The 26,229-nt window shown below is 40.3% G+C and overlaps 1 protein-coding gene and 1 long non-coding RNA gene across 2 annotated transcripts; both read left to right on the forward strand.

Moving 5' to 3' along the window:
• The first annotated feature begins 1,408 nt into the window (after positions 1-1,408).
• LOC115164845 (sodium-dependent serotonin transporter-like) lies at positions 1,409-18,240 on the forward strand. Its single transcript, XM_029717703.1, has 13 exons — positions 1,409-1,651; positions 3,151-3,285; positions 3,619-3,838; positions 4,494-4,632; positions 4,907-5,041; positions 10,944-11,047; positions 12,497-12,624; positions 12,825-12,937; positions 13,049-13,180; positions 13,422-13,521; positions 13,961-14,061; positions 15,332-15,499; positions 17,923-18,240. The coding sequence occupies exons 1-13, from the start codon at positions 1,429-1,431 to the stop codon at positions 18,004-18,006; spliced, it is 1,782 nt and encodes a 593-aa protein (XP_029573563.1). The 5' UTR covers positions 1,409-1,428; the 3' UTR covers positions 18,007-18,240.
• A 3,768-nt stretch (positions 18,241-22,008) lies between these two features.
• Positions 22,009-22,924, forward strand: LOC115164846 (uncharacterized). The gene is made up of 2 exons (XR_003869996.1): positions 22,009-22,260; positions 22,571-22,924. It is a non-coding gene; the product is annotated as an uncharacterized LOC115164846 (long non-coding RNA).
• The last annotated feature ends 3,305 nt before the right edge of the window (positions 22,925-26,229 follow it).

Genomic DNA, 26,229 nt, shown 5'->3' on the forward strand with positions numbered 1-26,229 from the left:
CCAACGCAGATTGACAGGCCTGTATGTGGAAGATGACCTGTGCCATATAGTGCAGGATCTGTGACTGTAGTGGTTTGACCCTCAGGGCCCCGCAGTCTTTGCCTGAGCAGCCATGACGTTTCCCCCTGACTAGCTCCTCACCCTATCCTCAGTCTCCAGTCACAGCGTTGGCAGCGAGTTGACGTTTGAAATATAATGAGGTTTGAGCTACAGGAGCCGTTGACAAGGTCCTCATCATGAGATATGAATGATTCTAAAAAAACAGCTTTTGACACATACAGTAGGCTGCTGTAAATATTTGTGTTACATTAGAATTATTATTGTATTTTCAGCTCTGAAAGGTGATTTACAAAATGTTCTAATGAAATAATTTGCTTTATAAATGGTATAGAACAATAGTGTAGCATCAGAAGCCTACATTAGAACTCTGCACGACAGGTCAGACAGCATTAAGTGTAAAGTTCATGATGGCTTTAAATGCTGCTGGTCCTATCTCGTTGTCATATCCATTTTCCAAACTAACCTCATTTGGTGCACTCTCGACTCAATGACCTGCAAGATTACAACAGTATGTATATTTGGTTAGGACTCTTTAGGACTTTTGAAATGGGCCTGTGCTAAAAGCGGTGGATTCCCTAACTAGTCCAGTTAAGCTGTTGTCTCCTCACCAAAAGCATGTCTCTATACTCAGGAAGCAAAACCCTTTGAGACTTTGTCTACACACACACACACACACACACACACACACACACACACACACACACACACACACACACACACACACACACACACACACACACACACACACAACCTTCTTTAGCCGTCATTATTAATCTTTTGTCAGGGGACATTGCATGGGCAAACACACTACCACCTGAACCACAAAATCAAGACCTCTTCAAAGTGATTTTACATTAAAACATTTGCTTACATTGAGTTTGAGTGGCCAGCTAGTTCCTCCTTCCCTCCATAGCCAGTTACCATTTAGATCCACAGCCAGTCAAATTCATCCTCAATTTATATCTTGACAAGGTACATCATGACACTTGTTGTATCCTAACAATGATATTGGTAACCTAAAACAAAACATAAATTCAACCAAACTGTTTATCAAATAGCCTAGTAGGCCTACACTTGAATAGGATGTAAGCCTTCTAAATTCAACATTAAAAACGGTGGTGTGTCTAAAATGTTACCTATGAAAAAGTAGGGAACCCAAAACTCGTCGACGTTGGAGTGGAGCTCATTTTGTTGATTAGTGTGCGCAGAGGGAGTTCTACTCCACTAGCCTAGTGATTGACAATTTACTCCTCCCAGTCTGACCTATCATCGCCCACAATACGAGAATATTCAGTGCCTCTGAAGCTTGTCAGTTTTTTAAAACTTACCTGCTCAGACGGCGGACTGAGTTTTGATAGTCCGCCAACCATGACCCGCCAAGACTCAGCGGCCCCAGCGGGAAGCTTGAGCGTCCAGGGCCCCTCAAACCCCGGTTACAACACCAACCCTGTGCCGGTACCTGTGATCACACAGACGGACACACGAGACAAATGGAGCAAAAAGATGGATTTTCTTTTATCAGTCATTGGCTTCGCGGTAGACTTGGGAAATGTGTGGCGATTTCCATACATTTGTTACCAAAACGGAGGCGGTAAGAGTTTTTCTAATTATTGATTTATTTGCTTTATATTTTAGTGGGCTAATCTATGCCCTTAGTTACATTTATGAGGTCTCGTCTTTCTTGATAGTAGATATGATAGTAGGCTGCCATTAATATATATTATTCTTTACATAACCTGTTTGTAATAAAGAATTAGAAAAATATAGTTGCTCTTGTGCGCGCACAAGGGTGGCCAGGCTATACCTTGTGCTGTCCATGGTGCTGAAATAAGCTTCACAGGCTGTATAGCCTGCAACCCACTATAATAAACTCACTGAAACACACTTTAAAACATTTTTTTAGTTAATCTTCAAATTAAAACATTGAACTACGTATACAGTACCATAGTTTTTCCTGTTTATGATTGAAATACAGCCTAGAATATTAGCTAGGAGAGTTCATCCGCCAAGATTAGTTCGAAAGAGACGAGTTTCGATATCCCAAATGTTGTTGGACGCTGAATGAAGCTACAAAGCATAGGCCTACCTCTAATCTAATCACTAATATGTAAAACGGAAAGTGGAAAATGTATATGCTATCGAGATTATAGGCTATAAACGAATTAAACAGTCTCTGATTAATGTATATATATTTTTTGTGTTATTTTGTCTCTCATCTGTATTTACCGTTAAGTTTACACCACATTTGTAGAAGGCTATCGTTTGCAATTTGACTCGAGGGAGTATTTCTTGATGCACTGATTTTATCCGCCATAGTGACAGAACTGCTTCTCTAAAAGTAGCCCATGTAGCCATTTGCATGTATAACTGTTCTGAATAAATATATATTTTTAAAGTTATAACATGTGTAGGGATATACAGTGTACATATATATATATATATAAACTACCAATCATTTGACGGATGGTCAGTTTGAAAAGTAAAGACATTTCACATCTTTTAATAATGTAATTAATTTCATTCAAAATAACTGTCACCAAAACGTAGACGCTATAACGTTACCCAAATATGTGAGCAATAAGATTTCCTTTCGAATAAAATACAAAAAAGTCGTTGAAGTGTATCTAAAGATAAATAATGCTTTATAACCTGTTTAATAAAAATGTATGAGCCTTTATAATGTCTTATAGCAAGGCTTATAAATAATATGTTAGGTATCTCTATGCATAACATCTTAACTGTCTCAAACTGGCTGTTATTTAGTCTAGATCATTATTCAATTATTATAATACATAATATAGGGCCTCATATACGACTTAAAAGTCTTACAATGCATTATAATTGCATCATAATGCATGACATGGATGATTTTCTTACTCAGATACTAAACTATGAAGTAGTAGAAGTAACTATTTTTAAAGGGCCTGTCCTTCCTAATATGTCTCACATCTTAGCTTGCACACCAGACACTTTATACGCTGTGGCAATAGCCCGGGGAGGAGCTTAGGCCAACATCTTCATCAACACAATGTGATCCCCTTAAAGTGATGAGTCAGACCTGTGATTTCGCCTCTCTACATCTATGTACAGGGGCTTTCCTAATCCCCTACATTGTTATGGCGATTTTTGGAGGGGTGCCACTCTTTTACATGGAACTGGCACTGGGACAGTTCCACAGAACTGGTGCCATATCCATATGGAAACACATATGCCCCATCTTCAAAGGTAGGACTGGCATCATCTACCTTCATACACAACCCACCTCACAACTGACTGACCCCACACTAGTGCACATCTTTACGTTACCTGCATACTACACATCTTCTTATCACGTTCACGTGGTGACCCTTACTGTTGTCAATTCAACAGTGTATTTATAGCACAAGGTGACTGTGGAAAAATGTGTAAAGTGGGTCAATTGAAGTACAGCACAATTACATTTACACTAGGCCTACTACAAAGTAATTGGTCATTCCAAAATGGCATAATAGGCCTATTTACACTGAGGCACACACCTCTACTCTCTGATGGCATTGATCCATCTGTCCATGGTTTCAGGCATTGGGTATGCGATCTGTGTCATCTCGCTCTACGTCTCCTTCTACTACAACACCATCATCGCCTGGGCACTCTTCTACTTCTACTCATCCTTCGCCAGCATCCTGCCCTGGACAAACTGTGACAATGCCTGGAACACTGAAAACTGCACCAACTACTTCCTGAAAGACAACGTGACCTGGAATAACTACTCCAGGTCACCTGCTGAGGAATTTTACACGTAAGTGCATGTAAGTGGCAGACAGCACGGTGAAATACTGTTACCATGATCTCGAAAAGCCACGTCAATGGGTTGACATCATTGTTATCATTTCATTGCATTAAAATGTTTCGACATCTTTTACATTTCACAATAGTGCATTGTCATTTTCGTTTTTTCATCAAACACTTGCTTACAAGTGTTGAAACATGCTGTGATTATGTAAAGCTATATAGAAAACAGGAAATGAACTTAGCACACTGCAAGAAGAACTGGTGCTCTATTTAGCTAACCAATGATAGTTCAATGGCTCGCTTACACAGATGTAGGATCTTCATTTGAGCCAATTTGCTACAGCAGGAGAATAATCCTGCAGCAACAGGATGTGAATTATTATGTGGATTATAATTCATGGATATTTTTGTAGGGTTTGGTAAATTAAGTCGGAAATTTCAAAGTCGAAAATGAAAAGCCTTTTAAACCTCAAATACACTACAAATGTTACATTTCCTCCTGCAACAGGGTGATCAAATTAAGATCCTACATCTGTATTATATGGCCCTCAAAATGATCTATATCGAACCACAAAGCAGCCTTAGTTTTAGCAGTGTATGTAGGCTGAGGCTTACAGGCAAAGGAAGTACATGTATACAACTCATATATTGTTCCACCTTAGGAGGAATGTTCTGGAAATCCACAAGTCTGATGGGCTACGTAACGTGGGGGGTGTTCGCTGGCAGCTGATGCTCTGCCTCTTCCTCATCTTCACTATCGTTTACTTCAGTCTCTGGAAGGGAGTGAAGACATCAGGGAAGGTAACAAGTCCAAGCCACTCTTCCAGGAAAGGGGTGTCAGTGTGTGGGGGCAATTACCGGAGCATATTATAGCAAAACGGTGGTGGTTAGTACCAGGTCATTCCACCCAAAGGCAAACACACTGGCCACAGAGAGATATTTCAGTTGGGGACGTCCATAGACTAGGGTCATTACAATACCATGTCCAGTGTGATTCACAAGGCTATAATCTCAATTTCTCTTGCCTTCTCATCTCTCTCTCTCTCTGTCTGCTGCTTTTCCCGTCCCATGCCAGGTAGTGTGGGTGACAGCCACCTTGCCCTATGTGGTGCTCTTCATCCTGTTGATCCGTGGTGCCACCCTACCAGGTGCATGGAAGGGAGTGGTCTTCTACCTCCAGCCCAAGTGGGAGAAACTCTTCGAGACCAGTGTGAGTTATGATAAGATTCCACATGATCACATCAATTTCATATGATCATCTGTTTGGAGCCGGAAACACTGTCAAACAGCTTGAAGAATTTTTCGTAATTGTCTGATAATTTTGGTACCAAATGGGAGTTGGTATAGTAGACTGAGCGGGCAAACATTTGGCATGGGATGTTAGAATGATGTCACTATCTGGTTGTACAGACGCAGTAGTTTTTCTTGCACGTCACAGCACAGCATTTTGCACCCGCCTGTGTCAAAATCCATCAAAGAAAGGAAGTGCACAGCAGTGGTCAAACACAGTCAATCCCATACAAAATAATGTAATTTCCCTTGGTGATGAAGAGGATGTGTGGCATTTGTTATTTCAATTCAATGCAGTAAAATGTTTTTCCCCAGGCGATTTTGACCCAGACAAGTGCAGTATGCTGTGCTGTGATGCGAGGCACAACAAATACTGCATCTGTAAACTTGCCTTTCTGGTAATGGGGATGGCAGCCTGAGTTCATTGCAACCAGTATATTGGGAACAGTCTATCATATGTCCTTTAATTTCTAGTGTCTGATGGTCCAGTGCTGTGTTGTTGGCTCAGCATGAGTGAGCGCTTTGGTTCAAGGGAATAATGATGAGATGAGATGCATAAATAAGCCTCAGCATGCGATAATGAGATGCGTAATTGGTTTAGATGTTTTTTACATTAACAAAGCCCCCCCTCCATTCTCTCGCAATCACACATACACTTTCTCTTTTCGTCCTCCTCTCCCTCTCCAAATGCATGCTCCTCTTCAGATCACTCAGTACAGCTGTGAAATATGATCTGTATGAGGCTATCATTCAGCACAACTGTCATTGGACACAACAGGTCACAGAAATCCATCGGAAAATATATAAAATTACAATTTTGGAATTCAATTCAATGAACACCCTTTAATTTGTGCTTACGCTGCAGGTATAATGCATTATGATGTGCAATGCATTACAAGACTTGACATCAGCATGAATGACCCCCTTTATAATATCTTATTATTATCCTGACTACAAAACATCAAAATGTGCATAGACGCTAATAAAAAGTAATATATTATTATGTGCAGACTTTAATTTGAAGTGTTACATGGTATTTATTAGGTATTCAGCAAGAAACACTGTGCTTGATTTGATTTGATATGATTTGATGCTTGGATGGAATCAGCTGTCTGAAACTGAACAATTTTAAAATGAGAACATAAATTGCATAGCATTTAAATCTCTAGAATAGCAGAGGATTATCACAGACAGACAGGCAGGCAGGCAGGCAGGCAGACCAGCCTGGCCTCAAAGAAATAACCTTAACACCTAACCCTAACCTAGCCTAGCTAATGCTAGCCACCTAGCCACCTAGTCAGGCACGTGCATAGATAGAGCCATAGGGATGCTGGAGCGCCTGGCCTTTTGCCCTCCTATGAAAAATCTGCCCTTTTGATTGGTGGCCTTGTAATTTTAAATGCAACAAATTGCCCATCAAATTAGATAATTCCTCATAAACTCATAAATCTTGAAAAAAGTCCCCTCCTCTGCCCTTCTGTCACTGTGAATGCAGAGCAATGCGCTAATGCAGTTGTCCCATTGGCGCATCCCATGGGTTGCTGCATAAATGCCCCCCCCCCCCGAGCATCCCATTGGTTCCTTCATGAATACCCCCTTCGAGCACGACATCCTCATGCTTGTGTGACACATTTGATAATCTGGATTTCCCCTGATTTTCTATGCAATTAAAATGGGGGTCAAAAGGGAAATAAAAGTGTTATCTACATTTACATCTACATATCTACAACTACATTTCTCACTCTACAATAAAGACCTGATTGGTGGAGGGCTGCAGAGGGCTGGAAGATTCTCCCAGCTCCACAGAGGAACTCTGGAGCCCTGTCAGAGTGACCATCTGGTTCTTGGTCACCTCCCTGACCAAGGCCCTTCTCCCCCGATTGCTCAGTTTGGTCGGGCGGCCAGCTCTAGGAAGAGTCTTGGTGGTTCCAAACTTCTTCCAATCCTGTCTTGGAGCGCTACGGACAATTCCTTCAACCTCATGGCTTGGTTTTTGCTCTGACATGCACTGTCAACTGTAGGACTTTATATAGACGGGTGTGTGCCCTTCCAAATCATGTCCAATCAATAGAATTCACCACAGGAGGACTCCAATCAAGTTATAGAAACATCTCAAGGATGATCAATGGAAACAGGATGCACCTGAGCTCAATTTCGAGTCTCATAGCAAAGAGTCTGAATACTTATGTGAATAAGGTATTTACGTTTTTTTTTTATTATAAATTTGCAAATATTTCTAACAATATGGGGTATTGTGTGTAGAATGATGGGATTTTTATTTATTTAATCCATTTTAGAATAAGGCTGTAACGTAACAAAATGTGAAAAAAGTGAAGGGGTCTGAATACTTTCTGAATGCACTGTATATGCACTACTGGTCAAACGTTTTTGAACACCTACTCATTTAAGGGTTTTACTTAATTTTTACTATTTTCTACATTGTAGAATAATAGTGAAGACATCAAAACTATGAAATAACACATATGGAATCATGTAGTAACCAGAAAAGTGTTAATAAAATCTAAATATATTTCATATTTGAGATTTTTCAAATAGCCACCCTTTGCCTTGATGACAGCTTTGCACACACTTGACATTCTCTCAACCAACTTCATGAGGTAGTCACCTGCAATGCATTTAAATTAATAGGTGTTCCTTCTTAAAAGTTTATTTGTGGAATTTCTTTCCTCCTTAATTAACGCGTTTGAGCCAATCAGTTGTGTTGTAGCAAGGTAGGGGGGTATACAGAAGATAGCCCTACTTGGTAAAAGACCAAGTACATATTATGGCAAGAACAGCTCAAATAAGCAATGAGAAACGACAGTCCATCATTACTTTAAGACATGAAGGTCAGTCAATAAGGAACATTTCAATAACTTTTAAAGTTTCTTCAAGTGCAGTCGCAAAAACCATCAAGCGCTATGATGAAACTGACTCTCATGAGGACCGCCACAGGAAAGGAAGACCCAGAGTTACCTCTGCTGCAGTTCAAGTAACAGACACATCTCAACATAAACTGTTCAGAGGAGACTGTGTGAATCAGGCCTTCGTGGTCGAATTGCTGCAAAGAAACCACTACTAAAGGATACCTATAATACCAAGAGACTTACTTGGGCCAAGAAACACGAGCAATGGACATTAGACTGGTGGAAATTTGTTCTTTGGTCTGGAGTCCAAATTGGAGTGTGGGTGAACGGATGATCTCCGCATGTGTGGTTCCCATGTGTGGTCTGGAGGAGGAGGTGTGATGGTGTGGGGGTGCTTTGCTGGTGACACTGTCTGGGATTTATTTAGAACTCTATCCCATCTGGTTTGGGCTTAGTGGGACTATCATTTGTTTTTCAACAGGACAATGACCCAACACACCTCCAGGCTGTGTAAGGGCTATTTTACCAAGAAGGAGAGTGATGGAGTGCTGCATCAGATGACCTGGCCTCCAAAATCTCCTGACCTCAACCAAATGGAGATGGTTTGGGATGAGTCGGACCGCAGAGTGAAGGAAAAGCAGCCAACAAGTGCTCAGCGTATGTGGGAACTCCTTCAAAACTGTTGGAAAATCATTCCAGGTGGATCTGGTTGAGAGAATGCGAAGAGCTTCCAATGCTGTCATCAAGGCAAATGGTGGCTATTTGAAGAATCTCAAATATAACATATATTTAGATTTGTTGAACACTTTTTTGGTTACTACATGATTCCATATATATTATTTCATAGTTTGGATTATTCTACAATATAGAAAATAGTAAAAATAAAGAAAAACCCATGAATGAGTTTGACTGGTACTGTATACACTGAACAAAAATATTAATGTCACATGTAAAGTTCTGGTCCTATGTTTCATGAGCTGAAATAGAAGATTCCAGAAATTTCCCATATGCACAAAAATATAATTTATGTCAAATTTTGTGCACAATTTTGTTTACATCCCTGTTAGTGAGCATTTCTCCTTTGCCAAGATAATCCATCCACCTGACTGTTGTGGCATATCAAGAAGCTGATTCAACAGCATGATCATTACACAGGTGCACCTTGTGCTGGGGACAATAAAAGTCCACTCTAAAATGTGCAGTTTTGTCACACAACACAATACCACAGTTGTCTCAAGTTTTGAGGGAGCATGCAAATGGAATGCTGACTGCAGGAATGTCCACCAGAGCTGTTGCAAGAGAATTGAATGTTAATTTCTCTACCATAAGCCGTCTCCAACATCGTTTTAGAGAATTTGGCAGAACCTCAACCAGCCTCACAACTGCAGACCACGTGTATAGCGTCGTGTGGGCGAGTGGTTTGCTGATGTCAACGTTGTAAACAGACTGCCCTGTGGTGGTGGGGTTATGGTATGGGCAGGCAGGCATAAGCTACGGACAATGAACACAATTGCATTTTATCCATGGCAATTTTAACGCACAGTGATGCCGTGACAAGATCCTGAGGTCCATTGTCATGCCATTCATCCACCGCCATTCATCTCATGTTTCAGCATGATAATGCATGGCCCCATGTCACAAGGATCTGTACACAATTCCTTGAAGCTGTTCTTACATGGCCTGCAAATTAACCAGACATGTCACCCATTGAGCATATCCCACCAATATCCAACAACTTTGCACTGCCATTGAACATTGAAGAGGATTGGGACAACATTCCACAGGCCACAATCAACATCCTAATCAACTCTATGCGACGGAGATGTGTCGCACTACATCGATTCTGGTCCATGCTAGCTCCAATGCTTCCCACAGTTGTGTGAAGTTGGCTGAATGTCCCTTGGGTGGTGGACCATTCTTGATACACACAGGAAACTGTTGAGTGTGGAAAACCCAGCAGTTCCTGACACAAATCGGTGCGCCTGGCACCTACTACCATACCCCATTCAAAGGCACTTAAATATTTTGTTTTGCCCATTCACCCTCTGAATGGCACACATACACAATCCATGTCTCAATTGTCTCAAGGCTTAAAAAGCATTTTTTAACCTGTCTCCTCCCCTTCATATACACTGATTGAAGTGGATTTAACAAGTGACATCAATAAGGGATCATAGCTTTCACCTGGATTCACCTGGTCGGTCTATGACATGGAAAGAGCAGGTGTCCTTAATGTTTTTTACACTCAGTGTATTTGGGGGGGTGCCCTTTTTTCACTTTAAGCACTTGCTCCACAAAAGGTCTGTGCACGGGCCTGCACCTAGCTAACGTTAGCCACAACAAATTGGAATTAGTTATATATCATACATATTGCAAATTCGTAACATATTGTATGAAATTCAGTACTTAACATATCATACGAAATGGATGATGGGCGTCCACAAATGAATACATACCATATGAAAAGTAGCATATCATACTAAATGGAGGGATACAAATGTTCATTTACTATGTTTAGTCGATCCCTGAGTCGAGGTTGGACAGACAGACAGACAGACAGACAGACAGACAGACAGACAGACAGACAGACAGACAGACAGAGACAGACAGACAGACAGGAACAGTTATGCTTCAGTAGCTTGATACAGGTCTTTATTCTGTCGAGTCATGCACAGAGACTATACAGGTCAAACCACCAAGTCTGATATTATGAGAGTTCAGGAGACTATACAGATCAAATCACCAAGTCTGATATTATGAGAGTTCAGGAGACTATACAGGTCAAATTACCAAGTCTGATATTATGAGAGTTCAGGAGACTATACAGGTCAAATCACCAAGTCTGATATTATGAGAGTTCAGGTAAATTTCCTAAGTGCTTATTTAGTGAATATGGTGAGATAGAATCCCACAGGTTGGTCATGTGAGTGTAATTCATCTCCATGTGTTTTGTAGGTGTGGGTAGATGCTGCGGCTCAGATCTTCTTCTCCCTGGGGCCAGGCTTTGGGGTGCTCCTTGCCCTCTCCAGCTACAACCCCTTCACCAACAACTGTTATCGGTAAGAGCTGATACTAAAACTCCTTTGAATAATAATAAATACACACTTCTGATTATCCATTTTTACAGAAGTAACTTTTTTGAAAAAGGTATGCAATTTGGCAGAAGTTTTATCCCAAACGATTTGGCTCAATTATGCCCAACTCTTTGTGATAACCTTCATGAAAAAGCATTAAATTAACTATTTCTAAACTATTATTAAATAACTTTAATTATTTGGTAGCATTTAGAAACATATAGCCTAAGCCTTATTAACATTCATATTCATAAGCATTTAAAATATATAAACCACTTATTAACATGTATAATGGATTATTCATTTAAATGTATTATAAAGTGTTACTCAATCTTTTGGGTCATTTGCACACAACACACCTGGAGAAATGGGAGACTTTGATAAATTAAGCTACAATATGTCTGCCTGTATTTACATATGCCATTTAGTAGACGCTTATATTCGAAGCTACTTACACTAAGGGGGGCCCCAGTTGGAATCAAACCCACAAACCTTCCATTGCTAGCACCATACCAACTGAGCCACACCTGTGAGAGCATATGAAACTGTGAACCACATCAATCAATCAATCACTTCCAAACAAAAAGTAAATCCCAGTATGACTTAGAGGAGGTAAACTTGTCCAGGGAGGAAAAGGAAGTTGCTCCTCCTCCTGAATGCCCCACACACCAGTGAGGTAGGTAGAAGTGAGGCTGGATCTCCACAACAGCGTTTCCAATCTCTCTCACAAAAGGCATTGACATCCAGTGACAAAAACATGTGTCTCAGGCAGGCTAACTATATCTCTCACTTTTATACACATCAGCCCCATGTAGGAGGGGAGGGAGGAAGCACCGGCCAATCACAGGGATTTATTTACGATGTGTTGAATAGATAGGCTTAAACGGATGTCCCACAGCAACTCTTTAAGAATGTAATTGTAATTAGAAAGAGGGAGTGGTGAGTCCAGCGTGGTGGGAGATGAATGGGTGACGGGGCTCACCTGAAGGAGAAATTGAATTGTAAGCTCCATGTAAGACGGCTGGCGTGGACGTGGTTAATGTGGTTAGTAGTGTAACAGTGGTACAGGTGAGGAAACAGTGGCACTGCTGCTTCTCAAGAGACATTCATGAATCACACAGAATGTGAATGGACTTACTCTTGCTGACAGGGTTATCCTAATGAAAAGAAAGTGAATGCCCACCCCATAGAAATTAAAAATGGCATTTAGAATACTGTGTATCTCAATGGTCCACTGTCTATGTTTGCTTGCTGGCTAGCGAGCTTGGTCAAGAACATGTCTTACAAAGGTAATCCATTTTGGGGACAGTTGCCACATTTACAAAATCCCAATGTAACAACTGTTCACAACCAAACCAGAGTAAGGTATATGAATGACAATACTTGAGATGATCAGACAGGCACCATGTTTGCCTCTGTGTTGTGACGCTGTAGTGACGCCATAGTGACCAGCCTGGTGAACTGCCTGACCAGCTTCATGTCTGGGTTTGTGATCTTCACTATGCTGGGGTACATGGCAGAGAAGAGAAATGTGAATGTGGAGGATGTGGCCAGAGACAAAGGTAAGTGGCCAAAACTCTCCAACTCTCTAAAACCACTTAAAAAGTTTCTCCAATACCTGTTTTTAGTGTATTCATATGTTTTTTATACACTGCTATAACTGACTGTACATGTTCAATAAGAATGTATTTCTATATCTACAACAAGAATAGGACATTGTAGCTTTGAGATTGTTCTCAACCCCCCCATCCCCACCCCCCAGGTCCGAGCCTACTCTTCATCACATATCCAGAGGCCATAGCCAACATGACAGGATCAACGTTCTTCGCCATTATCTTCTTCGTGATGATGATCACTCTTGGGCTTGACAGCACGGTATGAAGACTTGCCTAACTTGATGTATCAGATTATCTCTAAATTAAGTGATCTTTAATTGTTTTATGTAATCACTCTCATTGACGTAGCCCGCTCTAATTTCTGTCTAAGTTCGGAGGACTGGAGGCTATCATTACTGCTGTGATGGATGAATACCCTGAATACCTGGCGCACAGACGGGAGCTGTTTGTACTGGGCTTGGTCGTTGTGTGCTTTTTGGGCTCCCTCAGCACTCTTACCAATGTAAATAAGAATTTAGCACTTTGAAGACAGACTACAACAGGTTAAGATTTTTTTTTTTAGGGCACTTGAGGACTAGGATGTGGAAGTGGCTGATGCTACAGTTGTCATTTCAAGATGGCACTGTAGACAGGCTAAATAATAGAATATAAATTAATAGTAAATTAACAATCCGTTCTATTTTGAGTAACTTGATTAGAATGATACATTTGCCACAGGAGTGACAAGCATGTGTTTCTCTCAGGGTGGGGCCTATGTGGTGAAACTGCTGGAGGAATTTGGGGTGGGTTCCTCCATCATTGCTGTTGGTTTTCTTGAGGCCATCGCCGTTTCCTGGTTCTATGGTAAGAATGGTGAACTAATGGTGATATTACAGTTTACGCTTCCTATACTCCTAGTAGTATCTTGCATTAGAAAGACATTTTAATTCATACTGCCTCATTTATACTGCAGGTATCCCAGCGTTTAAGAGCATTGGGTCAGTAACAAAACGGTGGCTGGTTCAAATCCCCGATCTGGTGAAAAATCTGACGATGTGCCCTTGAGCAAGACACTTAACCCTAATTACTACTGTAAATTGCTCTGGATAAGAGTGTCTGCTAAAATGACTAACATGTAAATCCATATTTTGTTGTGGTTGTAAAAGTTGAAGAAATGCATTATGCATCCTGCTATCAATACATTTTTCAGATTGCACATGACAAAGTTATTTTTAGAGTAATTTTTTTAAGTTGTTGTCATAGTGTTGTTTAACCCTCTCTCTTCAATTTTCATTTGTTTCAGGTATCACAAGATTCAGCAATGACATTAAATCCATGTTAGGCTATTATCCGGGATTATTCTGGAAGGTGTGCTGGGTGGCTATTAGTCCTGCATTTCTAGCGGTAAGCACAACCGTAGGGCAACCAACCGATAAGATTTGAAATTATGGAATATATTGTACAATGAACTACTGGATTCACATTAAAGCAAGCATTGTCATCATACTGCAACAATTAAAACTGATTTAACATTGTTAGCCATCCATTAGTTCACAAATCTGACTCAATCTGATTGACCTACAGCTCCCTATCAGTTTTTTGTAAACCTCTCAAAGATCTGAAACGTCAAATCTTCCACATGGCCCTTTTGGGTAACTTGCCCTAACATGCCAATGGTCGTGGCAGGTTAAATGACATGGGTGGATGGTTAGTGTAGGATCAGATGTGTTAACATTTCATTTGGACTTCGCCAGAGACAGTGTGGTTACACTTTGCTTAAATGTATAATGCTTTATAACTTGTAATAAGCATGTATGAGTTTTTAAAGTGGCTTAAAATACAGCTTGTAAAATGCTATGTCTCTAAGGACTATCATCATTTCAACTGACTCAAAATGGTTGTTATTTAATCAGGCTCATTATGAGTTGATTATAAGACATTATAATAGGGTCATGAATGCTCATGGCAAGAATTACAATGTATTATAACTACAGCCTTCCCTGTGGCTCAGTTAGTAGAGCATGGTGTTTTCAACGCCAGCATGGTGTGTGCAACGCCAGCATGGTGTGTGCAACGCCAGGGTTGTGGGTTCGATTCCCACGGGGGGCCAGTACAAAAAAATAATAATGAAATGTATGTATTCACTACTGTAAGTTGCTCTGGATAAGAGCGTCTGCTAAATGACTAAAATGTAAAATATACACCATAATGGGTTATACCTGCAGAATTTAAGCATTTCAGCATAGAACCCTTCTCCACCTTCAATTATTCAATCTGAAGTAGGGGACACACATCTCCCTCCTGCATCAATGTCTTATCCAAATCTCGTTTTCTCCTGTTTATATTCTACAATATTTTCCCTGTAAATGTAAATTTCATTCACCTGCATACATCTCCTTTAATCTCTCTTAGCCTTCCGCTGCTGAAAGAGCTGACATTTTCATCGAGCTAGCTTCCTTTACAATTCTCCCTTTTTTGTATGGGCTAAATTGTTTCTGCCCTCATCTCCCTAGATGGTCTGTGATCATCTCACAAAATAAAGAGAAACATTTGTAGAGGCACAACGGGCATCTAATAGGGCGCATGCCATTATCACATGTGAATTCTAATTGAGAAAAATATGAGTGTGGCGTGTGAGACTTTACTGTTTGTCTTTGTCTCTCTGCTTTCACAGTATATAATAGTGAGCTCCCTGCTCAAGCCTGCGCCCCTCCAACTCTTTGACTACAAGTACCCAGACTGGAGCATTACGGTGGGCTACATCATCGGTGCCTCGTCCTTCATGTGGATCCCCATCTATATGGTCTACAAGCTGGTGTGGACCCCCGGATCACTGAAACAGGTCAGGCCCTCTAATGCAGCGATTCTCAACTGGTGGGTCGCGACCTGGGACGTTTGTTTTTTTACAACAAAAAATACTCCAGTCTGAACTTAAACGACTTAAACCAGGTAGAAAGTATGTAGAAATTAGCGGAGGCTGTTGAGGGGAGGACGGCTCATAATAAAGGCTGGAATGGAGTAAATGAAATGGCATCAAACAAATGGAAACCATGTGTTTGATGTATTTGATACCATTCCACTGATACTGCTCCACTTAAGGTGCCACCAACCTCCTGTGGTAGAAATGATAATGAACTTACATTTTTAAACATCTCTGAAATGCTTTTCTTCAATCACAGTATTTTCAATATAGAGCTATTAACAGCTCTATTTTGGTTGACTTTGTGTCTCAAACCAGTGAGTTTATTAACATTCTTCATCAAGAATATGGACAAAATGTTATTATTGACGTCGAAAGAAGTTGGAATGTTGTTCCCTTGTCATATAATTGCTACATTTACTACATTACAAATAGTTTCCCAAATTGTATTTTGGCGATTCTTTTTCGCAATGCCAATATTGGGTCGCGACTGAGACAACCTGGTTCAGTTTGGGTGCCGAGAGTAAACCAGCTGAGAAGCACTGCTCTAATGGAATCTACAAGACTTGATACAGCCTGGTGTTGTACAGTTGAAGTTGGAAGTTTACATACACCTTAGCCAAATACATTTAAACTCAGTTTTTCACAATTCCTGACATTTAATCCTAGTAAGAATTCCCTGTCTTAGGTCAGTTAGGATCACCACTTTATTTTAAGAATGTGAAATGTCAGAATGATAGTAGAAAGAACGATTTATTTTAGCTTTTATTTCTTTCATTACATTCCCAGTGGATCAGAAGTTTACATGCACTCAATTAGTATTTGGTAGCATTGCCTTTAAAACGTTTTGGGTAGCCTTCCACAAGCTTCCCACAATAAGTTGGGTGAATTTTGGCCCATTCCTCCTGACAGAGCTGATGTAACTGAGTCAGGCTTGTAGGCCTCCTTGCTCGCACATGCTTTTTCAGTTCTGCCCACACATTTTCTATAGGATTGAGGTCAGGGCTTTGTGATGGCCACTCTTTGTTGTCCTTAAGCCATTTTGACACAACTTTGGAAGTATGCTTGGGGTCGTTGTCCATTTGGAAGACCCATTTGCGACCAAGCTATAACTTCCTGACTGATGTCTTGAGATGTTGCTTCAAAATATCCACATAATTTTCCTCCCTCATGATGCCATCAATTTTGTGAAGTGCACCAGTCCCTCCTGCAGCAAAGCACCCCCACAACATGATGCAGCCACCCCCCTGCTTCACGGTTGGGATGGTGCTCTTATGCTTGCAAGCCTCCCCCTTTTTTCTCCAAACATAACGATGGTCATTATGGCCAAACAGTTCTATTTTTGTTTCATCGGACATTTCTCCAAAAAGTACAATCTTTGTCCCCATGTGCAGTTGCAAACCATAGTCTGGCTTTTTTATGGCGGTTTTGGAGCGGTGGCTTTTTCCTTGCTGAGCAGCCTTTCAGGTTATGTCTATATAGGACTCGTTTTACTGTGGATATAGATACTTTTGTACTTGTTTCCTCCAGCATCTTCACAAGGTCCTTTGCTGTTGTTCTGGGATTGATTTGCACCAAAGTACGTTCATATCTAGGAGTCAGAATCCGTCTCCTTCCTGAGCGGTATGACGGCTGGGCTGCGTGGTCCCATGGTGTTTATACTTGCGTACTATTGTTTGTATAGATGAGCGTTGTACCTTCAGGCGTTTGGAAATTGCTCCCAAGGATGAACCAGACTTGTGGAGGTCTACAATTTTTTTTCTAAGGTCTTGGCTGATTTCTTTTGATTTTCCCATGATGTCAAGCAAAGAGGCACTGAGTTTGAAGGTTGTCCTTGAAATACATCCACAGGTACACCTCCAGCCTATCAGAAGCTTCTAAAGCCATGACATCATTTTCTGGAATCTTCCAAGCTGTTTGAAGGCACAGTCAACTTAGTGTATGTAAACTTCTGACCCACTGGAATTGTGATACAGTGAATTATAAGTGAAATAATGTGTCTGTAAACAATTGTTGGAAAAATGACTTGTGTCATGCACAAAGTAGATGTCCTAACCGACTTGCCAAAACTATTGTTTGTTAACAAGAAATTTGTGGAATGGTTGAAAAACGAGTTTTACTGACTCCAACCTAAGTGTATGTAAACTTCTGACTTCAACTGTATGTACAGTCATGCACTGTGCTGGCTATTAACAAGACATAGATGAGTACTGTGTAATTTGTGGTCCTAAAAGCAGCATTTATCTTATATACTGTATACAGTATCAATATGTGATAAGTGGATGACACATGGTTTAACTATCTCTTGTTCCACATCCTTGGTGTCTACCTGTTGTTGTCCCCAGCGCCTAGCTGTTTGTCTGAGACCTGAGAGGACCATTATGCCAGAGATCCACACAGACTCCCTCAACATGAGTCCTGTTCCATAGAAGCACCCACGTTGCCAAGAACCCAGCCAGGCACATTATGTTGCTACCAACAGACTCCTGAACGAGGGCCAAATCAGCAGACAGATCAATCTCATGGAGCGTTCAACAAATCTTTTTTTCTGTAGCTCAATGAGTACAATAAACACAAATAGTGTGTTAGTACATCTGTGGATGCTCTACAGAATATCTACAGACTATCGGTAACATTTCAACTAACTATCTACTAATCCTAACCCTAACCTTAACCCTTATCCTAACCCTAGCTCTAACTCTAACCTTCACCCTTACCCTAACCCTAACCCTTATTCTAAACCTTACCCTAACTGTAACCTTAGCAAGCAGTTGCTTATCAACAGATAGTTTGTTGATAGCATGACTATCCAAATAAAGTGTAACAGGGGACTTTAATGTAAATAGAATAAAATGAAATATGAATGAATATTCAGTCTGAAAGCAACCGTAAAATACAGTTTATTTTGGACAGAAAATGTAGGACTGATCCCAAGACAGGTTTGTTTCTACAGCTTGAGACAACCACACAATCACAAAGAGCATCTCACTAAGACTATCATAATAAGATTTGGTTGTAAGACTGAAGGACACAATGCAGTCACTTCTCATCAATGACTTATTTTTGCTAGGTTATTATTAAGAGTTCAAAAACATGACCCAGTCACATTAAATTACCATTGGTTTTTTTTATTGTTTTTTATGGCGTACCCTTTTAAGCAACCACAGTGAGAAGCAGTTTTGGAAAATATCTCATCAACATCCCAAAACATAAAACGCAGGGGATATTTTTTAAGAGTATTGGTTCAATAAGATGAATAACCAAAAATATGTATTAATATACATGTCAATAACTGTTTTTCATACAGATAATGTAATTTGTTATGTGTGATAAGTAAAACAAGTTATACTGTGCGGCTGACAAATGGTTGATGTCTTAAACGTTTTTTCAATGGATTTTAACCAACAATAGTTCCTCACCAACATGCAAGTTAAAAGGATTAGGCCTACCTCAAAGAATGCAGTTAGCAGATGAGACCAAATAAGCTGCTAAAAGTATTTCATTTTTGGTTATGCTTTATTTCATAGTCCTTTATTTACCTGGAATTTACTTGGAAATTTAGGTGAAATGATAATTACATAATTATTGTTATGCATTTGGTTTCTGAGCCTTTCCCAATTCTTTTGAACCAGTCAGTACCCATTTTACCAGTGTCTTAATAAATATCAGTTACAAAGAGACTACAAAATATTTTTCCCCAAGTGTTTGTTGTTGGGATTAACAACTTCGTGTTTTCTGCCTTAAATCTGCGTAAATATTGTAGATAGGTCAAAGCATTATATAATATGTATTGATATTTGGCCTCTCCAGACCAAAAAACTAAAACACTTTTATTGTCTCTCTATTTGATAAGACTGTTTGAACTGTTACTCAATCCCAAATCAAAGATTTATCTTCAGAGAATAATGTGATGAGCCGTTTTAATTATGCTATATAATATTTGGAATGTTTTGTGATTTCGGTCCATCTTTCTAAATAGAAAAGGAAGCATGGAGGTCCTTGTATTTGTAGGATGTGGCGGCAAATGTTATCGTATGCATGTAATGAGAAGTAAAAAAAAACATATATATATATAAACATATGTATTACATCCTTGTGCTTTTTGTCCACTTTCTTCTTCTTCGTCTTCTTCTTACCATTACTATATATTGTATTTTTTTTTTATAACAACAAAACCATGATTTGATCGCTTGCTGCTGTTCAACTTGACAGAAACAGTAAACGTAAGTAAATGTTCAGAGCTGAACGTGTGCCGAGGCAGGGGTGTCCATTATAGAAAGCTGTCCTCCTCATGTCATTGTGGTTGCCGTCGCTGTACACCCTAATGAGCGATTCTAATTAAAAGCCTGATTTGCAATATCCAGAAATCATCAACATACAACGGAATAGAACGGCCTCAAATGGTTTTAATTAAATGTTGTATTAAACAGAACAACTCCCCCCTGCCCCTCTGGTATGAGGAGAACAGAATATCAATGGGTTTGTTTACACAATTCCTCATTTGGGTATTTCTACATAGGGGAGCTGAGCGCCACACATCAAAGCCCTTTGCGTGGGCCGTTGCAGTAGAGTTGTATCTCAAACAGACCTGCAGAAGAGACATGAAAGGAGCGCTGGCTCAATGGCTGCTCCTATATTACCATCTGCTTATTACTTCAGTGTGTGAAGAAACGCTGCAGAGAAATTTAAGGACTACACTGTCACCAAAGGAACTACACAGCTTGCCTCAATGTTAGACAAAAGGCAGACACCCTCAGTGTATAATGTATAATATGACAAACAAGAAGGGGAATATTTTGTCTCTTGTCATTTTCAGATCAGGGATTCGATTTTGCTATTCGAAGTAGCAACCCTCTAATTGCAGGCCTGCCTTTCTAACCTCTAGGCTACCACTATGCAATCTGTCATGTTTCATTTCAAGGGTGTCAATCAATATGAGGCGCAAATACAGAGTAGATGAAGCATCTGCTGTTTAGGGAAGAAGAAAGATACAACGTTAACCTGGGATCTAAGTTCATGTTCCAAAGATAGAAAAATAACAACATTAAAGACAAAAACAGAGTTCGGACAATTGATGGAACCTACTACATGTGCCCGTGATTGCTTACAAATGGATAATTTGGTCCAGAGCCTGATTGCATGCCTTCTCATCGGTCAAACCTCCTAAGCAACAATGAACAACATAGAGCGGGAGGGAGAGAGAGCGAGAGCGAGAGAGCAAGCATAATGTATAATTGCCACAATCACCCATCCTTGCAAAATGTAACATCAACCCACCAACTCGTTGGCCTCTGAACAATACCTTCTCCCTCCCATCTTACCCTAAGCACAAAATCACTGGTGGAGAAGTCTAGTTCCACAGTGCTTCGTTTTCGGTTTCCCTACAGGTTCCTTGTTGCGGTGATGATTTATGGGGCCAGGAAGCCTCCACATTTATTTCCAGCTCTATTTGGTAGAGACACTTTCCAGAAACAATTATGCTCCTGGGGCTCATTACAAGAATATAGTGTTTGTATTGGTACATGTACTTTACTCGTGGCAACAGATGATGTGGTAAAGGCCAAATACATCAGTCATGCACAGTAATGATGTAAGTCTCTATAACCCCAAGCATCTTAACCTTTATAACTTTACCCCATTGCTCTTTGACATTTCAGGAATGTAGGGAAAGTAATGACTTATATATGCACTATAAGAACTGAATTGTTTTCTTTCCTTACCAGATGTTTATTAGGCTATAGAATTCCTAATATAAGAGAACCGAGAACAAAATACCGAAAGAGTAACACACACTTTATATTCTATCCGATAACCCTCCTCTACATAATTCCCTAATCAGTACCAGATAAAATCACAATGAAGTTAAAAAATATATTATCCGCAAATCATAATCATAAGTAACCGAGTACAATCACTAGACTAGATGACACTGAGAGATAGATTGATATGAAACTGAAATACTGCGGCGTAGATACTGTTTATTTGTAGAACTACCTGGCAGCTTTAGCACCCAGTGTAGGCTAATGTGATATCACGAGGGTGTCGTGAAACTTCCGGGAACGCTTGCGAATCAAACCTGGCCACTTGGACTCTGCAGACAGACAGCGCAATGGGCAGACCAGTCCGGAGTATGGGGTTTGAGAAGCCAATGAGAGAATTGAAAAATTATTCCTTGGTTGTTAATTTTCTCAAAATCTAAAGGCACAACCGAGATTCGGGCCAATTTCTTAAGTAGCTGAACATGTTATTACTCCAACCTTGTGAAAGTGATAAACTGAAAGGTTTTCATTTTCGTGAAAAACAACTTTATATCAAAGGATTGCCTTCGATTTGACGTTCTGCACATACGCAGTTCTGCGCGAGACGATCGTTAGACCCGATGACGAGATTCTGCGCATGATCTTAGCTAGCCAACGTCACCATGACGTCACCTAGAAGCGTGCTCGGGGATGTTGTTTTGGAGAATCAGTTTCTGTCCATCTTCATACTGTATTGTCTTTGCTATTATTATGCTGGGAAAGTGGAAGCTTATTTTCTCACTCGCATAATCATGCTGTATCCTAGTCGACAAAGACTAATTCTGTATTTTCTATCCTTTGGCGCGTTTGTGAACGGGAACGGACAACTAGGTGACTCTAAACTAAATGAAAGGCCGTATGTAGTCCTACAGAATCAAAATTTGGGTAAGGTTTTATGCGGGTTAATGTGTAGCCTATTGCAGGCCCGTGTTCCTAGACAACAGGGGCGCACCTGTTGGCAATAAAATAAGAACGTAGGCTTATCTTCTAAATAACGTGTGTAGACGTATGCAACCTTGATTTAGTTATTTTCATGTTAATTGAAGCCTATTAGTGCCATGTTTTTTCAGCTAAGTCATCCTAACCTGTAGTTCTTTATTTGCGATGTGTTCTCGTGAGAGGGCGGAGCCGCAACGAATGGTCTAAAATCTCTCATGTATGTGCTTGTAACATTGTATTTTTTTTCCTATTGCAGTTGTACTTATTAGCGTCTTATCTATCCTGCTGGTGGTGATGATTGTCATGGCAGTTTGTGTGTATAAACCATTGCATCGCCGGTGAAGCAGTGTACAGCAACGTCATGCTGTCCGACTGGATCCAAGGGAATCAACAATCAAGGGAATCAACAATCAAGGGAATCAACAATCCATAGTCTACGCATATCAGTCTGATAAACTGGAATGTTAGACATTAGGCACGGGGGTCCCTCATTTTTATATAAACCTTATTCATCTTAGTTTTTGTCTCTCCAGTATAGACTACCCTGGTTGAATTAATGTTGTTTCCATTGATCCAATGTGAAATAGATGTTGATGTCTGTGCCCAGTGGGATGTTGTGTTTTATTTAACTAGGCAAGTCAGTAAAGAACAAATTCTTATTTTCAATGACGCCTAGGAACAGTGGGTTAACTGCCTTGTTCAGGGGCAGAACGGCAGATTTTTACCTTGTCAGCTCGGGGATTCGATCTTGCAACCTTTCAGTTACTGGTACAACACTCTAACCACTAGGCTACCTGTCGCCCCATGTGTCTTGATTAGGCCATATAAAATGTTAATTTATATGATTATTTAATATTTTTTGTTAAGGTAACTTAATATTCCTGCTGCTGTCATCGTTTAATGGAATTTGAATGTATTGTTTATATTTGTCTTATATTATTTATATTTTTGCTTATTTACCCTGATATATTGGAGTATTATTAAAATGCCCCACCACAAGGTACTACTGAAGTAAAAAAAAAACATGATAAAAAAAACTGACATACATTGGGTTGACCGTGTGTGTGTGTTTTGAGTGACATGAATGATATACTACATTGCCATTTTACATTTTAGTCATTAAGCAGATGCTCTTATGCAAAGCGACTTAGTGAATGCATACATTTTCATTCTTACTACTTCCCTGTGGGAATCGAACCCACAACCCTGGCGTTGCAAGTGCCATGCTCTACCAACCGAGCAATATGTAACCAAAGGTATGTGGACACCTGCTTGTCGAACATCTCATTCCAAAATCCTGGGCGTTAATGAGTTGGTCCCCCCTTTGCCGCTACAACAGCCTCCAATCTTCTGGGAAGGCTTTCCACTAGATGTTAGAACATTGCTTCCATTCAGCCACAAGAGTATTAGTGAGGTCGGGCGATTAGACCTGGCTCCCTATTAGCATTACAATTCATCCCAAAGGTGTTCGATGGAGTTGAGGTAAGAGTTAGGGTGATGTCATCCTATCCCCTCAATAGTCCTGCCTCCTGAATCCAAGTGTTTGACATGGGGAGGGGACCAGTAACTTTATGATCAATCTTTATCAGTGTAGAAGCAACAGTAATTCTTCATGCTTTGGTAATCATACGTTGATCTGGGGAGTGTAGATCCCTCCCCAGCGTAAGCCCACGTTGATTGGGGCATGATCTTAGATCAGAACTCCTCCTCTGACAAGCATTATAAATATGGGCCCAGATCCAGCAGAGCACTCTGTTACCATGACTATGGATTAAAGGGATAAGTTCAATCAGCCTCTTTAACCTGTTTGTTTAGTGAATGTAATGACGAATATAAGTCTGATGCTCATTGATGAGTGTTCCCATCAAGAGTGCTAATGGAACAACACACAAATTCGTGTGGTGATCAAATGCATGAAGAGGCTGTGTTGAGTGGCATGCCCCCAAGCTGTTTGTGTCTGCCCTCTCTCATTCACATTTACACTTGTTTCAGTGCACATTTCTCAAACCTGAAACCAGATTTATTTTTGTACAGAATTAACTTTTTTTTTTACTTTGGCAGAAGCTTTAATCCCAAATGCTTTAGCTCAATCATGTCTAACTATAAACTATTATTAAATAACTTTAATTATTTGTTAACATTTAGAAACTTATAACCTAAGCATTATTAATATTCATAAGCATTTAAAATATATAAACATGTATAATGGATAATTCATGTATTATAAAGTGTTACTCAATAATTTGGGTCATTTGCACACAACACAACTGAAGAAATGGGAGACTGATAAATTAAGCTACACTATATATACAAAAGTATGTGGACACCCCTTCAAATGAGTGGATTCGGCCATTTCGGCCACACCCGTTGCTGACAGGTATATAAAATCGAGGACACAGGCATACAATCTCCATAGACAAACATTGGCAGTAGAATGGCCCCGGTCAACTGTAAGTAATGTTATTCTGAAGTGGAAAGGTCTAGCAGCAACAACGGCTCAGCCGCAAAGTGGTAGGCCAGACAAACTCACACAACGGGAATGCAGAGTGCTGAAATGTGTAAAAATCGTCTGGACTCGGTTGCAACACTCACTGCTGAGTTCCAAACTGCCTCTGGAGGCAACGTCAGCACAATAACTGTTCGTCGGGAGCTTCCTGGAATGGGTTTCCATGGCCGAGCAACCGCACACAAACCTAACCTCACCATGCACAATGCCAAGCGTCAGCTGGAGTGGTGTAAAGCTTGCTGCCATTGGAATCTGGAGCAGTGGAAAAGCATTCTGTGGAGTGATGAATCACGCTTCATCATCTGGCAGTCTGATGGACGAATCTGAGTTTGGCGGATGCCAGGAGAATGCTACCATAGTACCAACTGTAAAGTTTGGTGGAGGAGGAATAATGGTCTGGGGCTGTTTTTCATGGTTCGGGCTAGGCCCCTTAGTTCAAGTGAAAGGAAATCGTAACACTACAGCATACAATGACATTCTAGATGATTCTGTGCTTCCAACTTTGTGGCAACAGTTTGGGGAAGGCCCTTTCCTGTTTCAGAATGATAATGCCCCTGTACACAAAGCGAGGTCCATACAGAAATGGTTTGTCGAGATCGATGTGGAAGAACTTGACTGGCCTGCACAGAGCCCTGACCTCAACCCCATCGAACATCTTTTGGATTAATTGGAACGCCAATTGCGAGCAAGGCCTAATCGCCCAACATCAGTGCCCGACATCACTAATGCTCTTGTGGCTGAATGGAAGTAAGTCCCCACAGCAATGTTCCAACATCTAGAGGATAGCCTTCCCAGAAGAGTGGAGGCTGTTATAGCAGCAAAGGGGGGACCAACTCCATATTAATGCCCATGGTTTTGGAAGGAGATGTACGACGAGCAGGTGTCCACAAACACTACATGACTAAAAGTATGTTATGTACTGCCAAAAAATCATTATAATCAAATTCATAGAATATGTTACACATTTTTTATGCTAAAGATCCCGGACTACATCTAAGTGTTGCAGCAGATAAAAGTGAGACCGGTTACATAATGCTGAAAGCACGTAAGACGCCCTGATGTAGCTGTTGTTTTCAAAGAGATTCCCAAATGGCACTCACTCACATGCCAGTCAAAATTACAAGGGATCAATAACACATCAGGTGACAGAAAAGGTGACAGCATTTTTCTATAAGCATCTAAAATGAAAATCTACCCCAAAACATAGATCCCTCGACTGAAATGTCAAATTGTACTAAAAATCCATAATGAATAAGAATATTTGGAAAAGACATCAAAACCATTGGAAAATTTGTTTATCCCTTGTTGCTAATTTTGTGTCTATAATTTTGGTTTTCCATGTGAAATCTGGAAAGATGACAGATGTTTGATTATGAAATCACTCTTAGTTCATGAGAGGGCCAATAGAA

The sequence above is a fragment of the Salmo trutta genome, chromosome 27 (assembly GCF_901001165.1).
Source record: "Salmo trutta chromosome 27, fSalTru1.1, whole genome shotgun sequence".
NCBI classification, from domain to species: domain Eukaryota; kingdom Metazoa; phylum Chordata; class Actinopteri; order Salmoniformes; family Salmonidae; genus Salmo; species Salmo trutta.

Coding starts and splice junctions, on each gene's coding strand:
- LOC115164845 (XM_029717703.1), top strand. CDS start 1,429: ATGACCCGCCAAGACTCAGCGGCCCCAGCGGGAAGCTTGAGCGTCCAG. Junction 12,938..13,048: donor CTCTTGGGCTTGACAGCACG/GTATGAAGACTT, acceptor TTTCTGTCTAAG/TTCGGAGGACTGGAGGCTAT. Junction 13,522..13,960: donor CGCCGTTTCCTGGTTCTATG/GTAAGAATGGTG, acceptor CATTTGTTTCAG/GTATCACAAGATTCAGCAAT.